General features: G+C 35.5%; 1 protein-coding gene across 16 annotated transcripts in view; it reads left to right on the forward strand.

Moving 5' to 3' along the window:
• The window catches only part of LOC145943054 (bromodomain adjacent to zinc finger domain protein 2B), a 154,983-nt gene that overhangs the window by 112,991 nt on the left and 23,548 nt on the right, over positions 1-18,444 (forward strand). For 14 of the 16 annotated variants that reach the window (XM_083050274.1, XM_083050267.1, XM_083050276.1 and 11 more), the window contains 4 exons: positions 14,385-14,612; positions 17,203-17,388; positions 17,957-18,122; positions 18,245-18,262. In XM_083050274.1, the coding sequence (XP_082906400.1) occupies positions 14,385-14,612; positions 17,203-17,388; positions 17,957-18,122; positions 18,245-18,262 (598 nt within the window). The remainder of the gene's footprint in view (positions 1-14,384; positions 14,613-17,202; positions 17,389-17,956; positions 18,123-18,244; positions 18,263-18,444) is intronic. The other 2 variants (XM_083050271.1, XM_083050273.1) reach the window with 2 other exon arrangements.

The following is an 18,444-nucleotide window of genomic DNA, read 5'->3' on the forward strand; positions in this document are numbered from 1 at the left end:
ACAGTTCTGTTAAGAGTTCTGAGTTATTTAGAACCATAGGAAGAGTTCTTGATAATTTTTGGAAATAGTTTCGGTCATTACGATAACGAAAATCAGTTTCAAAAAATAGGGGTGCCAACTTCACGTCTCTTTTCAGATACATTCTTAAAAAAGAGACAAAGATATAGTTTAATCGTCGATCAAAGTTAATCAGAGTTGGTCGAAATGGCCCTTATACATATATTCCATTAATCCGCGAATTAATAAGAATCAAAAGGGTGATTCGTATTAAACGATGCAAAAAATTATAGCGATGCCATTGGGTGGCGTTAACACAACGCGCGTCCATCGCTCTCCCGTTTCCACTCGCGTAACGCTCTGTGCGGCTTGATAAATGCGTTTACCGTGCTTCGAATTCGGTATATAGATACACGCGCGGCTCTCGAGACGATGAAAAAAAAAGCACGACTGCGAGAAAGAGCAGAGGAAAAAGAGATACGGAGACACACGTATAGACACATAGACATGGGCGAGATCCGTGTGTTATTCCGGTGCGCTACGAGATGCATCCAGCCGAGAAATACAAAAATATCAATCGATTTAGAAGTATATATACGCGCCCGCACCTCCCGCCCCTTTTCCCTCCCCATTCTATCCCCTCAAACATTAAGCCACTGAATTATGTAGCTGAGGGCAATTTCTTTTCGTGGGGATTACCTTAGCGAGAACCTTCCACGACTGCCTCCCAGCGAGCTGCATAATGCACATAGTTACAGCTGGACTTTGAATCGGACGCCTCTTTCGATGTATATGTATATATATTCGTGTCTGTATCTTTCTTATCGAATAATCTTGCATATCAAGAGAACAGAGGATTGTGGATCACATATAAGAATTGTATGTTCTCGTTTTGGATAAAAATATAAGTTTATGAAATATATATTATTAGGACATAATATAGTATGTTTTATTCTTTCAATTTTTAAAGACGAAGATATATAAATGATTTTTCTTCTATATCAATCATTTATGTGCCTCTTTCCTATTTGTCTATTCAAAAAAATTTAATATTTAATATGTCATTTTATTTTTATTCTCATTTCTTGATAGATAATCCTCAAATTTATGTTAGGCAAGTTAAATTAGGGAGATAATTCGTTGCTAGTTTCTATACACAATTGATTCGCGATAATGTTGAAAGAAGCATAAATGATGTTGACTAGAAAGATTTAGAGCAATAGTTGTTCGAGACGAATCTCATTACCAAAATAGAAATGATATTTTATGTATATTAAATAATTTATTTTCAAATCTTTCTATATCTCTAAAAATAATCAAATATGTATTATATATAATAGAACAGGAATGTATCTTTTAAAATAATAGTTCTTAGAGATGGAAATTTTTAGGGAAAGAGAAGAAAGAGAACTGTGACCTGCTTTAATCGTATACGCAAATAATCTTTGATTTATTAATTATTAATTATTAATTTATGTATTATCTGGGCATTAGCCGATTATTCTCGCACACGCAATAAATTCTATCAGAGATATATGGAAGAATTATATATTCCGTAACAAAATATATATTTTCTTCACATAGTGAAGCAATAAACCTCGACTTGTGAATAATCAAATAGTAGCAATGAAATAAATAGTTTACTGATGCACAATTCACGTAGGAAATCTCACGCTGTATCTTTTTCGCCGAATGCGAGCTGTGCGACGTGCATGAGTCGTATAATCTATTTTCTTTTCCAATTTTGTTTCCGGTCAGTCTAGCTACTAGTTCCGCGATCGTACTTTTTTTCCGGTCTAATGATGAATTGATAACATCGCGGACTTCCTAACTGTAATTTTGTCAAGTTTACGTCACGGTTAATAAACTTATACGTTCGGTTCACCCGATTATATCCGAAGAAGGAAATTCGCGAGCTAGGGAGAGTAACGTGATTAGGTGATGTAGAAACGAATTAACCCGGGGGCCATCTTAAGCACTGATCTTTCCATCCACAATGATTCGATACGACGAGTGCAAAGTTTACAAGTGAGTTCACAGACGAGTTATACATGAGCATTTCTTTGACGTTTAATGAGTAATATCGCAATTTGGTTAAATATTCACTGTGCAATAATTGATTATGTTGAGAAAGAAAGTGATATGTAAAATTATTTTATAAAAGACAGAAAGCTTGTTTATTTAAAAAAATATATATGAAAACAATGTAAAATTTTAATAATGTAAAAACAATATATTGAAAAAGATATTAATTTCGATTGTAATTTAATTGTTTCACATTACGGCCGGTAATTAAAAAAAATATGAATAATCCATTTTCAATCTCAATATTTTTAATTTATTATTATTCGATGAAAAAGATGTAACGGGAAGCTCATACATATTTTGCAATTTAAACTCACAACAAGTTTACTGCGTTGGTATTTGTTTTATAGCGTTTTATTTTAATTAATTTTTTTCATGCTGTCATGCGATCAGCTGTTGGACGTTTAAACGTCAATCACGCCGTCTAGCGCGATCAGTTGAATTCGATGTGAATACGGCAAACTCAGCAATTCCGTCGCGATGCATTCACGTAATCCCGGTAAACGGACAGTAGCAAGACTGCTGCTGCTGTTCCTCGCGTCCCGTAAACGAAATTAAACGGATTTGGAGACGAGCCAGCCATCGCGCGCGTTGTCGTCGCTCACTGTCTACGTCTACGTGTCCCCTCGTCCCGACATTCCGATCTCTCGATCGATCGCTCGGTGACCTCTCCGTCACAAAGGGCTCGAGGATAGCACTGTCGTTCCTCGATCGGGATTGGACGGTTATGATCGGAAATAACGACGAGGCTGTGCCGCGAGGCGAAACGCGGTGGGAAGGACCACGGCCTCTCGGATTTTCTCGTATCGACTTTGTATTAGGTCGAGCGCGAGTAATTGCGACTTTTTCCCCGATGTCAAAGCACCTCTCTTTCCGAACTTCGAGGGGTAGAAACGGGATTCGGTACCGCGGATTTACCGTGTTTGATGTCGCCTGATTGCTCGCCGTAACTTGTTACGAGCACGGCGACCGATAGACGGAAAATGCGTTCCGCTTCACTGTAAATTATATTATACGAGTTACAGTTACGTGCTACACATAGTTGTAAACGTGAAACGGCGGCAAGTAATATACGTAACGCGATAAACTTGCGCGCAATGCGAAGCGCGAAGGAATTTAACATGGAGCAGTTTGGGATCCCGGTCGACTTTGAAAATAATAGCCCGAGCTGCGTAGAGTAAAGTTTGCAAATTTTTATCCGACGCAAACGCGATTAACGTAACGTACGATGACAGAGTTGATTAGCGAGGTCTTGCTATTGAATATTATTATTTTTTTTTTATTAATTTTTTAACTCCATGGACGCGTGTAGCCGAGGGGTTGTTTTAAAGGCCATAATTGGGGACGGGAACGGTTTATCAAGACCTTGTTCAGCAAAGCGGATTTTGCTCATGACGCGCGAAATAATGCACTACTAGAGGCGTGATATTTTGTGCCGCGCGTTTGCGGTGAAAACTCGTTACGCGCGCTCGGAATGGATAAATTATACTGCATCTTGCTTAATGAATGAGCTGACCAATATTAAATCCAATAGTATCTTCATGTTTCGCTGAATGTGACGGTTAGAGAATTAATCCTACATATTTTATTTAATTTTTTAAATACATATCTGACTTTTAAATATATAAATATTTTATGAAATTTTCAATTTTTGAGATAATTTCTGTTTCACTTATTAATATCGTTTTTAATCACCATAAAAATATTAGAGTAACATGTTTATATCGAATCACTTTACATTAATACAGAAGTTCATAAATTTTCTTTTATTGTGTATTATTAATTATCTCGAGTTTGGTGTTTATTTCATCAAGGAGTACATCGCGCCAACGAATAATTTATTTCTATCATAAGTGTGTTGAATTTTATGTGTACATATCGGAGGAGAACGGAATTCGAGACAACCGGCGAGATTCCGAGTGAATTTATTCCATTCGCGCACAGATGCTGGCAACAGTTTATTTCATAAGACCAGTACTTTCGCGCGAGTTTGCGACTTATAACCCTTTGGTCTTCCAACCGTGAATTACGGCTGGAAAATTACGAGCTGAAAACACGTACGATTCTAACATTTGCTCGCGGAAAAATTTATGACTGATAAATTGCACGATTTTTTTTTGTCGTATACGATCTGGCACCGCGCGAATAATAGCGAGTTTAATCGAGAAACAATGAATGCGGTGTTCTCTGAGGTCAGTATCGACATAGCGCGGAACAAATTTTAACATTAATCTCTTTTGTGCTTCCTCAAAATAATTTCCACTGACTTTGGCTCGATGCTACATAATTTTATTAGTCAAATTTTGTCGAATATTTTTTTTCTTATATTTGATTGATAGTGTCACCGTTCTTTTTATTTCTTTAATATGAAAATAGCATTTAATTTTCGTCATTCTAGTAGCAAAAAGTTATTCAATTAAGATTAAATGACTGACATGTTTTGGTGATAAAAATGCCGCTCGAGGATTTTGCATCGTCTACACAGCATATTTAATTGTTATTCTTAACACACATGTGCTCGCGTAGGCAACTGCCTACACGTTCGTTTTCGTGGAAGCTGCTCACTGTCGCATCGTCTTTCCGGGCCGCAAGATTCGCGCCGTTAGTTCGGGCTATTTTCTTCCTGGCACGTTTCTGTCGTCGGGTACCAAAAAAAATTCCAGCCGTATATTCTGCGCCCCTAAAATAGCGGCGAGTAGTTACGTTGCGCTCTTTCCGCGATAATCGTGTAGCAAGGCTTGGGCATTTTCGATCTCGACGACGCGTTCGCTGCCTAGAAATTAGGGCGCGCATTTCTGTACCGCACTTTAATTGCGGAAAATTGCGATATCATTGACAACGATCAAACGTCAAAAATAAACAGATTTCGGGGAAGAGAAATCGACGATGCAACTGAAGCGATAGATGATTTTTGTGTGAAAAATCTTTGCTGTCATCAAAATTTATTAGATAATTAGAATAATATATATTGATTCTGCAATTAAATATAAAAAGTTAAATTAAATTAAAAATTTTATTGATCCTATATAAAATAAATCATCCAGAATGTCTCCCTTTCGGAAAAACAAAAGATGCAGCCGTATAAACACCAATTACGAGATTAATTTAAAAAAACATACACATCCGCGTGTTATTACTCCGAAGTTACACAACGAAGAGTTAACGATTCCTCGATAACGAAACGAGAAGTCCAAGAATCGTTGAAACAGCGTCAATCTCTTCCGCATCGGCGAAGCCCTCGTTCCGTGTTTTTCGCTTCGCTCGTCTTGCTCGCTTTCGCCGTGTGCGAGCGAACGCCAAAAGTGTACCGGTGTACGCAAGTCTGCTTCTCTCTCCGGGGCGAGCAAGGGCCACTCGTAATCCCTCGGTCCCTTCCTACCGTTGGTCGGCGACCGCGCGCGCTCATCAGCCTCGCGTACATATATATATATATATATATATATATATATATATATATATATATAAAATACGCACCGTCGATCGTCCCGCGTCTTCTCCACCTCGCCCTAAACCCCAGGCCCGGCTCTCCCGATCCCTCTCCACTGGCCGGAGCACCGATCGATTTAATAACACGGCCATTTTCCCGGCTCACGGACCGAACGAACACGCTTCTCTCCCGAGAGCGACCGAGATGCTGCAGCAGCAACGAGCGCGCGCCGGTGCTCTCATCTCGTTTCATCTCGCTTAAAGCCCGGCGGCACACGGAGCGTGTTTTGTTGCTGCTGGTCGGTCTCGCAGGATGATATGTGTGCCGCTATATGCGTATATCTCGCCGCATGTTAAGACGCGTTTCCTCCTGCGAGACATCCTGTCTTGGTTCGTCTTGTCTGTCTCGTCGCCTGTTTCCGCTGCGATAAGCGCAGCTGAAATTGTCGAGCCCTTACAGCGAAAACCCATTTCAATTTTATTATACGCGCTAAAATCGGTATTATTATCTCAATGTATGCTTTAGACAATTTCGAGTAAATTTACAAAGTATATTTGATAATTATATAATAGATATGCACATCGGATGTGTGCTAATCTAATCTAGACGAACAATTGGGACAATAATTGGATGAAGTCCTAAGTTAAGATTCGTAAGATTTCAAATAAAACGCGCATTTGTATCTTTAATGTCGACTCGATTCTTTACTGATGTATATTATCGCAATTATTTTCTATTAACAGATGACACACTTTATTTTATTGAATTTGAAGCGAATTTAAACCAATTGACACGCTTATCAAACTTTCATAAAATGTATATATTGCAGCTTCATAAAAGCAATGAAAAAGGAATAAAAAAACGCTTCTGGTTTAATTTTATTTATATGTAGACACTGTATAATACGATACAGAAAAAGTTGTCGCCACAGTTTTATCAAAAATAGAACGTTGATGTTTTTTTTTTTTTCGGACGGACAATTCCGATTTAAGCTACGGGATGTCAATGATTTACCGGTTGGACATTCTCGGTTTGGATTGGCAGGAGCTAAATTTACTATGGCATCTGATATATCCGCAGATAAACGTACTGCCAGGACCATATGTTTAAATTTATCGAGACATATTCACCATCGATCGTCCTTTCTACCTTGCTTTTGTTACGGCAGATCAATGATTCTCTACCAAAATTTTGTTTCATAAAATGTTCCTTTTCTAAAAAAGATATGTAAAGTTGATACTCGCATATATCGAAGTTTATTGTTGTCGTTTTTCCGCGATGCTCATTGGCTGTCAAGATTCGCGTTGTGCGTTATATTCGTAGCATCGAGAGGCTATCGTTGCGAGGGTTAACAGTTTGACAGTTTATTCAAAATAAAATTAAATAAAATAATGATATTAGTTTTAAATAATATATTATAATACTTTAAACTCGATTAATATTTTTGACAGTTATCAGCTGATTTCTGTCAAAAAATATTAATCGCGGATAAAGTATTATAACATATTATTTAAAACATATTATTTTATTTAATTTTATTTTGAACAAATTGTTACACTACTAACCCTCGCGACGACAGCCTCTCGATGCTACGAATATAACGCACAGTACGAATCGAAACAGTCAATCAGCATCACGGAAAAGATGCAACAATACTTGCGAGAATCGACTTAACATATGCCTTTTTAGAAAGAGATGTTATAATATATATTTAAAATTCGATTAATATTTTTGACAATTACTGCTGATTGTTGTCAAAAATTGATCGCGAATAAGATACCTATTATATACCATATTATTTTAAAATGTTACTATTTTAATATTTTCAACATATTATACACACCTTCATATTACCGCTATAGAAAAATGTTATAAAATAAACAATTTCTCACTCACCGATACGTACAATAGCGGAGTGTAGTACACAGCATACATTGATCTGAAAACAAAATATTCAAATTATGTATATACATAATTGTGTCGAATAGTGTGTGTCGAATATCTCATAAGCAATGCAGTTTAGAAAAAATGTTTTATTTTGCATACCTCATAGTTGCCTCGATGTCGCCCGATGCCTTCCCGGGCCTCCTCCTCCTCTCTTAGTTCATGGTAGCACTCACAGCACTCGCGAAAACACGAATAATTACGATCGCCCGATACTTTACACGGCACTCCCGACACGTGAAACTTTACACGGCACTCCCGACACGACGCGTGAATCGCAATGCTACCTGTAACAAATAAAATACATACATATATTAGAATAATCTTATTATTTCGCATTATAACATACACAATATAAATATGTAAGCTAGAATTAACGATAGATATATCCACAGATCGCAACACATTCGCGCGCGCGAAAACAGATTAAGTTGGGTTATGTTGGCAAGAGATTTTGCATCCAATTTTTCGCGAAATATGCGTTTCGAACAATTACGACTACATATTAACGTTGAAATTATGATATGCGATTGATAAATATTACAATACAAAGGTTAGAAATCGTTTCTAACGATTATGCTTACTAATTAATCACAACGGGACGCAGCTCCAACTGCCTGATACTCGCGGTGTTTCGGTAATGGCCGAAGCTACAAACATCGGCAACTTCATTCTAATAGCGCGCGCGCGATACTATATACATGACTTAATAATAATTAATTAAAACTCGAAGGAGATTCGTTCGAAAAGATATAGCTTTAGAAAGAAAAAATATTAATCGAGAATAAGGTATTATAACATATTATTTACAACATATTACTATTTTATAACTTTTACCATATTATTATTTTAAAATTTAATTAGCAAATTATAACATACACAATATAAATATAAATATGTAAGCTATATTTAATTAGCAAATTTTCGCTTTATTAATATTTTTTGACAGAAATCAACTGATTAAAGCGTTAATTTGCTAATTAATTTTTAAAATAATATGTTATAAAAATTAAAATAATATAATATATTTTAAATAATATGTTATAATACTTTAAACTCGATTAATATTTTTGACAGTTATCAGCTGATTTCTGTCAAAAATTAATCGAAAATAAGGTGTATTATAACATATTATTTACAATGTATTACTATTTTAATTTTTTTATAACATTTATATTTAAAAATTTAATTAGTAAATTAACGCTTTAATCAACTGATTTCTGTAAAAAAATATTAATCGAGTTTAAATAAACTTTATATTATTTTTTTTTAAATATAATTTTTTTAAATACAAAACCGAGAATGACGCGCGCTTGAGTTGTTCTAGTAATTACAAATTTTGACAAGATATATGTAATGTTATAGTAACAGAAAACAAATTTTAAGAAACACGATATACGCGAAATAAATAATTTCTCGTATCAATTAGCTCTTCATTAATCTCGATTTTTTTTTCTCGAGAATATATATCGTTTTAATTCATCACTGAATAACGATGCATTGTGAAAGAAAACAAAAGCAATGTTTTCCTTGGTAACGTTACCTTGAAACTTGTGAACGAAGTGTCGACAGAGCGCAAAGCGCGCAAAAGTCATCGGGACTTGGAAAAGTTTCCTAATGCAATTCAATGCATCCTTTAAAAATTTTTCAAGAAAAATTTTTTTTATACTTTTATTTTCATATCACAGAGACATGTAATTTTTAACTCAATGATTTGAACAAACTAACAGCCCTCTATAAATAGAAAATAAGCTCCACAGAAAATAATTTTTTATGAGACATTTAATCTTTTAAAAAATAAATATATAAAATGCAATTTAATGCGGTCTCTTTATAGGCGTAAAATTAATATAAAGCAAGAGAGAAAAGAGACATTTTCTTCAATTATAATAGATTTATGGATTTAAAGAGACAAAGATATTTTTTCTGCATTTCCAGAAATATCAGTTTCAAAAGAAAATGTGCGGCAGAAAAAGAGAGAAAGAGAGAGAGAAAGAAAACCAAAAGGTCAAAGCGGTCACGGTTTTTGCAAGAGTGCAACCGATCCGCGTCCATTGATCGGTTAAAGTGCGCCGAGTACGGTTGCTCGAAGCTCTCGAGCCCGTCGATTAGCGGGAAACAATGCGAGGGAGAGTACTTTATTAGCGCGGCACGAAAAACAGGAAATTAGCGTCGCGACGCGTTCAAACGAACACAACGACGACGACGACGACGACGACAGCGGCGGCGGCAGCTAACGATGACGTGTGCCAACCGGACGAACGACGATGACCCCACCACAGGATTCTGTCTTTCTCACTCACACACACACACACACACACACATTTTCTCTCTTTCTCTCTCTTGTACGCGCTTGCCACCGACGTCGTCTACACATCACCTCCTCCTTTTCCCCTTCTTCCCCTCTCTTGTGTTCCTCCGTGATCCCCTCTATGCCGCTCGCGTACGAATGCTTAATCACAAATCGATAGACGTGACGCATCGCCGCGGCCTGAGATACGTCGACTTGCCGCCGCGTTTCGGCTTATCTGCATTTCCGACGACCGTTTCGTCCGCGCGTGGCTGGCGACCGGATTAGGGATTACGAGAGGAGCAATCGGCGCCGAAACTCTCTCTCTCTCTCTCTCCCTTCGTTGCGTTTCGTTTCGCCGGACTTGACGCATCTTCGCCGAGTGAATTCGGAGAGGGACAGATTAATCCATTATTATCACGCGGAGATATTTTCAGATGTGTGAGAATTAATCACGCAACACACACGCGAATGGTGTATTTGTCGAATTTCTGAGATAAAATGATATTATATGACGTAAAATTTTTGAGGAAAATATTTCAGACAACTCGTGCGCATTGTTGCATTCGATTGTTGCATCGCGATGTGAAACCGTGGATTATTTTCGGGCGATGTTAAACCGACGTCGTAATGGGAAAGAAAAGTTGCGGACGAGTAAAGTGTAGTGCAATTTCATGCAGAAATAATGGTTCGTATTCTGGGCGTATTGTTAATGTTCAATTCTCATATGTTTTCATGCAGTGTTAATACAATTCATTCATTGATTCATGATTAATGCATAATTAACTTCCCGATTTTTAAATATTATTTTAAGAATATTTATTTTAATCGCGTCATATATAAGTATCGGTTAGATGAGATTTGATCCATTAATTATCCTATAACATAGTTTATACTATTTATTTTATATTATATTCTATATGTTAAATAAATTTATGAATATTTATTCTACTCTTTTTAAGATTAAAAAAGTAGCAACAATTAGTTTACGAATCGTCGCAAAACTAACTTTGACATTTAAATTTTTAATTTAATGAAGAATCATGAAAAACTTTATAATTTTTTATTTTAGAATAATAGATAATTTTATAAATAATAAAAGATAGTAATTTTTCTTAATAATGATTATTATAAGGCGATAACAATTATTTGACTTTTTAGAGTAACAAATAAAATATTTTAGTTCCTTATTTATTGCACTTTCGAGGTATGTATCGCGATAAAATTAACGTCAACGTTCAGCATTTGATTATATTGCAACCACCATAAGATTAAAGACCTTCTTTTGTGTTAGAGACACGTGAAACTCGTAATCCGACAGCCATATTTTGTATCTCATTAAATATATGAAGACGTGAGTCATTATATCATCAAGCTTGTCGATCATCGTGATATTCTAATTAACCTTATGTGGACATAGATGACTATCGATTATAACAAAATATAAACCATGTTAAGATAATTGATAGTTTAGAAGTACTTGTGTGTACGTAATACTTTACGTGTGCAATCTTTATAATATATAAGGCAATACTATAATTATATTATCTCTTTAGAGTTTTACAGTCGTGTAGAAAATGAAAAACAATATCGTCGTAATAATCCGACATAATTTACGTTTATGATATTAATTCATTGATATTTAGATCCAGTATATGAATTACACATAATTAAACGTGCTAAAGCGGTAGAGATAATATTTACAAGTTATCAGTTTAACGAGAGATTTTCAGCATGAAAATTTATGACTGTGAAAATCTATGAGATTATGCAAATTTAAATTTATTGCAATTTAATCTATAAATAATTGCGCTCTTTATGATAAACATTCTATAGTTGGAAATACTACGGAGGGATATCGAGACTTCTCTCATAAATTCAAGGAGATAGATTATAAGTGACAAGTGTATAACTATACATAACAAGTTCAATGTAGAAGTATCTTTCGAGTGTTTAATTGACTAATGCTTGTTAATCTTATACGTTTCTCGTATCTCATATTTCTTTTGCATGCGCGATATCAATATGATTACGACAATCTAGACGAAATTTTCGATGTATCGATTTGTTCAAAACTCGGCATTTTGTACACGCCATACCCTTTATACTATACTATCTCGATAGATGTAATTTCCATCAAATGATATAGGTCACATGTCACCACCGCATGAATATGTGTTAACGTCGCTTCACGTCAAATGGAAAAATAACGACGGAAAATATACACAAACATACGCCCGCCGCTCCTTTTCCAACGAGCGTATTTTATCGGCTGTCTTTACGAGTCCTGGCACGGCAACGTTACATCAAACGATATACATATACGCCTAAAAATGGCGGCCACGGTTAATGCGTTGGTCGGTTGTCGGTTATTCGAATAATGGATTGTCGTTAAAGCATGTAGATTAAAGAGGAAGGCACGATACGACTTTCCGCTCGTCGTTAAGTCATTAAGGAAAGAAAATTGTGCTATATATAGGGTCGTCGCCGACAATCGAGGTCAAAGGCTGAAAGAGACGTGAACCATATTCTAGCTTTCAGGAAATTGACGGTGAAATTATGAATCTCGATTAAAGCTCAAAGGAGGGAGAATTTACGATTATCGATTGATACTTTTTTAAATATATTTATACTTTTATTTTCGCACGGTCAAGTCCCTTAAAACATTCGCATTGTTTGGCGCTGCGCCAATTTAAAATTCTGTGGATCGGCGATTTATGTACTATTTACGGCCCGACTACAAATGCTCCGTCGAAGAAAGAGAAATCGGTAGCGTTTCGTATGAAAATGTCGAACGTCTTTGTTCGCGGCTTTCACATTTTCACGAAATCGTCCAAAGAAAATCGATCGACGAATGAAACTTTGATCCCGCTCTCGTGTCTTCGTATTTACATACGCAATGCATTGTAAACACATGTGTATGCAGGTAAACTATTATGCGGCTGTTCACTGGGTGAAGCAGTCGTATAAGCCGGAGTGCGGAGAGTTCAACGACCGGTATAAATTAAAGCGCCGCTCGGATTTCAATGCCACGGCCTTACTCAAGGCCGTCGCACTCGTAGAAAATCAACGGTACATTTGCGCCGGCATTCGCAACAATAAATTATATAAATGCGACGCGAATGTTCGAGTACTGCTTTCCGCAAAATTAATATCCCCGAGATCGAAAATTTCCTTCTTTTCGCGATAATTCTTCCATTAAATCGGAATTTATGGAACAAAAGTTTACGCAATGATGCTTTGATAAATTTGTTAAACAATAGAAATAATTTTTGGAAGTCTTTCTCTGAGAAACGTTGTATTTTCTTTCTTTTTTCTTTTTTTTTAAAGATAATTGTGATGTTGCAAAAAGAGAAAGAAATACTGTTAAGAAATTTACATTTTTATTTGAATGTTAACCGAGTTTAGCTCTCATATAAAGTTATTTCGAATGATCGTTAGTTTTTGTTAATATCTGTACGTCTGATGTTATCGTAACAAGTTCTTGGCATACGTGAATTATTTCCATCGCGTCTATACAGACACACGCGCACTTAATTTCTAAAATTATAACATGCATGCACGATTTATTCAATTACATCACTTATCCGCTCTTGCGTTGTAAAGCACTTCATTGTCGTTATTATCAACGCGCATAACAGTTAACGTTGATAATGCGATTTGAGGGCGTTTAATTACGAGATTATTAAAAAGAACGAAAGCGCTGACTTATGTTTTAGTGCCTCTGTGCAGATTTAATTTGTAAGTAAAAATACATAATTACAAATGCAGAGAATTTATTCGCGCTTAATGCGAGTATACTTTTGCTTTATTTCGAATGTTTAAAATATTTTATGTTGACGGAGAAATATTTCGCAAAATTATCGCGATGCATTTCTATGCTCTTTATAAACATTCACGTTGCACTTGTAACGAAATCACATCTCAATGAATAAAATATTTATCGCGTGCAAGACTTACGTGCGTATTTACGTGCCTCGATCCTTATATATGATTTTTGCTGCGAATATACGTATGTGCATACATATGAGTGTGTGTATATACATATATTTCGTTGTGTGTGCACGATAGAATACAATAATAAATTATTACTCTAACATGCGGCATATTATCACATAAACAAATGGCATCTATTGCTCCCAGGTAATTAATTAATTTACTCAAATCGCCGCAGGACTTTGATAGTATTAATACTATACACTAGGCTTTCAATGTGAGCACCGACCTGTGCAGAACAGTTATCACACACTGTTCGCACAATATGACAAAATTGAAGGGATCAGTATCATTGAATGGAGAATAACATGGAATAACATGAAATTGGATTTCACAAAGCACGAATGACTTTGCGTCATAGCGAATAGAGATTACAGTGCCGTTTAGATTGTTTTGTGGATTGATTTTCGCTATACAATAGATATTTTTTAAATCTCCCAAATCGACTTCGAACAATATATCGTGTAATCGATATTGTTATTGTCCCTTATCGATTTTGCTCTCGTACAAAATATCTCTTTAAACATTAATGCGGCTTCTCGAGATAATATCGTTGACTCGAGTATTATTCGTGCGCACATACACACATTTAGAATACGATAAATTCGTAGACACACATTTGATTTTCTCCGATTTTAACTTTAGCATATTGGCCCCGAGGCGACAGCGCGGCATCATCGCTTTTCGGCGGGATACCGGGTGGTTATGGCTTGGGTGCCCATCATTTGCCATCGGCTTACGCTATTCTGGGCCGGGGGGGTTCTGCGCCTGGTTTCGGGGGTCACACACCAGCCTCGGCACCACCCCCGTCCCCGTATCCCCACAGTAGCCTGGGTACACTCAGCGTGGCTGCCAGTCAAGCTGCAAGTTTGGGTGAGTATAAATTTTTCCATCGCAACCCTCTCTCGTTCTCTTTACTCCCCTTACTCTTATTTCCGTCCCGTTCTTCTCCCGCGTGAGATTGCAATCCGTTTCTAAAGTCTACGACGATTATCATGACTCTACACGTCATGAACACGGAAATAAACGGTTGCTTCTTCTTGGAAGCGTATGTTTCTCGCAAGGCTGTTTTCGTGATAATTTGGGACCGCTTGGCTAACGTCGAACGCGACATGTGTAGTAAACGTTTAACGGAATGCTGTTAAAATTTCATGCAACGGCTCAATCAAAAGTATTTCATACAAAAACGCTTAATATATTGTTCAAATTATCAATCAAATAAGTATTAAAAATTTTAACACACTATACATTTTAATCATACATAATAATCAAGATAGATTAATAATAAATAATTCCAATTTTTAGTTTGCGAAAGGTGACTTAATTTAAATAAACATTATTAGAAATTTGGTATTTTTTGTCTAAAATCTATTTGTATTTATATGTTTTTTTCTACACTAGAACAACACAAGCGCACGCTACTGTGCGTCATTCCTCGATTTGTTTAAACTTGATTAATATTTTTTGACAGAAATCAACTAATTAAAGCATTAATTTGCTAATTTAATTTTAATATAAAAATATGTTATAAAAGTTAAAATAATTATAAAATAATAAATAAATAAATGTGATCTGATGTTCTAGATGTCGGCAACTAGAGCCAAGCGCGAAAATTAATTTCTAATTTTTCGGAACAGTATCTCTTGGTTTGAGATCACTGAGTTCCATTTGATTAATTATCAATTAACCTCGTACTTCCAATGGAAAAATAGGCGAGAAAAATATAGGTCCGAAAAGTCGCTGAAGCGGGAATTGAACCCGCGTCTTTCGCTTTCCGGGCGACTGCTCTTACCACTAAGCTATTCAGACCCTTTCGATTCTATATTTTTCATTTGCCTTCTAAATTAGATGTTTTTGTAAATAACGCCATGTTTAGGCCCAGGCGTAAACTTAAGAAAATATATTTTTTATTCGCGGAAAGCGAAAGACGCGGGTTCAATTCCCGCTTCAGCGACTTTTCGGACCTATATTTTTCTCGCCTATTTTTCCATTGGAAGTACGAGGTTAATTGATAATTAATCAAATGGAACTCAGTGATCTCAAACCAAGAGATACTGTTCCGAAAAATTAGAAATTAATTTTCGCGCTTGGCTCTAGTTGCCGACATCTAGAACATCAGATCACATTTATTTATTTATTATTTATTAATATTGAGAGCCGATTAAATAAAAAATATATTTTCTTAAAATAATTATGTTATAAATAATATGTTATAATTCCTTAAACTCGATTAATATTTTTGACAGTTATCAGCTGATTTCTGTCAAATAATATTAATCGTAAATAAGGCATTATAACATATTATTTACAACATATTACTATTTTAAATTTTATAACTTATTATTATTTTAAAATTTAATTAGCAAATTAACGCTTTATTAATATTTTTTGACAGCTGAAATCAGCTGATTACAGCATTAATTTGCTAATTAAATTTTCAAATAATATTATGTTATAAAAATTAAGATAATATGTTTTAAATAAAATGTATTAGAAACTCGATTAATATTTTTTGACAATTATCAGCTGATTTCTGAATCATTCTTTTTAACATAAAATCGAGGAATGGCGTGTACGTAGCGCATGCTTGTATTGTTTTTTAGTCCCTTTCTAAAAAAGGCCTTAAGTTGAGTCTCGCAAATATTGTTGCCTCTTTTTTTCGCGATGTTGATTAGCTGCCTTGATTTGCGTTGGTGCGTTATATTCATAGCATCGAGAGGCTGTTATCGCGAGGGTTAGCAGTTTAACAGTTTGTCCAAAATAAAATTTAAAAAATAATATATTTTAAATAATGTTTTAATACTTTAAATTTGATTAATATTTTTGACAGTTATCAGCTGATTTCTGTCAAAAAATATTAATCGCGGACAAAGTATATATTATAAGTATATTATAACATATTATATTACTTACAACATATTATTATGATTAAAATAATATTTTGTATGTAATATAATATGTTATAATACTTTTGTTCGCGATTAATATTTTTTGGCAAAATTCAGCTGATAACTGTCACAAATATTAATTGAGTTTAAAGTATTATAACATATTATTTAAAACATAATATGTTATTTTATGTAACTTTATTTTGGAGACAAACTATGTCAAACTGCTAACCCTCGCGATGGCAGTTGCTCGATGTTATGAATATAACGCACAACGCGAATCAAGACAGCCAATCAGCATCGCGGAAAAGCGACAACAATATCAATAACATGCCTATAAAAAAAAAAAAAAAAAAAAAGGAAAGAGATTAGAAGTATATTTATCATGCTTTTGATTTACTTTGTCACGATCCGCATTGAACTTGTTTATTTACGTCATTTCGAAAAAGTTATATCCTTTCTATATCTCGTTGAAAGTTGGACAGTCGAGTGATGTCGAGCCACAGTTTAAGATCGAATTTTACGGACCGAGCGGATTTATGAAACACACGAAGGCATATTCGTTCATATTGCAGGCATCAATCCAGCAGCTAGTGCATGGTGGACAATGGCCTCTCATCTGGCGGCGCAGGACTATATCGCGAGGCTACAAGGAGCGGCAGGACTTCCCGGATTTCCGCCCGGTGCCGAGAGCCTCCTGCCGCCCTATCCCGCCTCTCTACTTAATCCCCCGTCCCTCTCGTCCCACAAGTCCAGTAAGTGTAAGTAACAGCGATCAACAACATTGCATAATACGATGCTCGAGAAACTGTCCGCCTCCGTACGCTTAATCCTCGATCGACGGGTTCTTTCGAAATAACAACGTCGTTCGAAGTAGTCAGAGGACGTATATGTCCTTAACAACTTTTTCTTTTTTCAATGTTGGCTTGTACGACAATATATTCCTCAACTTGCTATTTTTCGATATTTTTATATTTTTAAAACTTGTTTGAATTATAATATAGTAATATATCTCTTTCCTTCTGATTTGTTATTATAATTATCCTATTTTAGTTATGAGTTTTATCATTTTATATCTTGTCATTTATATATTCCAAGTTATAATAATATAATTCTAAATTCGCTCCTATGTTTTCCTTCAAGTTTCAAGTTATAAACGAGATTACTTATTAATGAAATGAAAACTTGAAACTAGACTTGTGAAAGTTTATGAACTTCCGCAACAATTGACGGTCGTTGATCTTGTATTGAAACGAATGCGGACATTTTTCGGTGACAATTTAAATTGAAGACTTTATTCACGCTGTTGTGTACGTTATTATGAAACAGCTAAGTCAAGCAAGAGTCATAAGACACCAGCTAGCAGTAGTAGCTCAACGACACCGAGTATGACGAGCAGCAGTTTACCTGTGTCCACTCAAGTACCGGTGACGTCCTCTCATCATAGCACCACCCCGGTCAGCAGTACGCCAAATTCACAAACGAACGTCGTCAGGTGAGAGTCTTGTATATTTCTAAATACACGGTGCAAGACTATAGAATTTCGCAGCTGAGTTTTATTTAACTCTCCGCAAAATTGTCTTTTTTCATGCTATCGTTTTCCCTATCGCGAGACAGTTCCGCGAAGGAAGGAAGGTGAATATATTAAGTCAATTATGCAATAGATTTGCTTCGTAACGCTTTATGATTTGCACGTAAATTTACATAAATTTAAGCAGAGTATTTATGCTATAAAAAGTCCAGCTTTATAGAGATCTCGATAAAATTAGATTCAAAATGTCATTACTCGAGACATTTCTTCTCGTCGCATAATTTTA

Source organism: Prenolepis imparis, unplaced genomic scaffold, assembly GCF_030444845.1.
Source record: "Prenolepis imparis isolate NDT839.2.m4 unplaced genomic scaffold, iyPreImpa1.0 SCAF_11, whole genome shotgun sequence".
In the NCBI taxonomy this organism is placed as follows: Eukaryota; Metazoa; Arthropoda; class Insecta; order Hymenoptera; family Formicidae; genus Prenolepis; species Prenolepis imparis.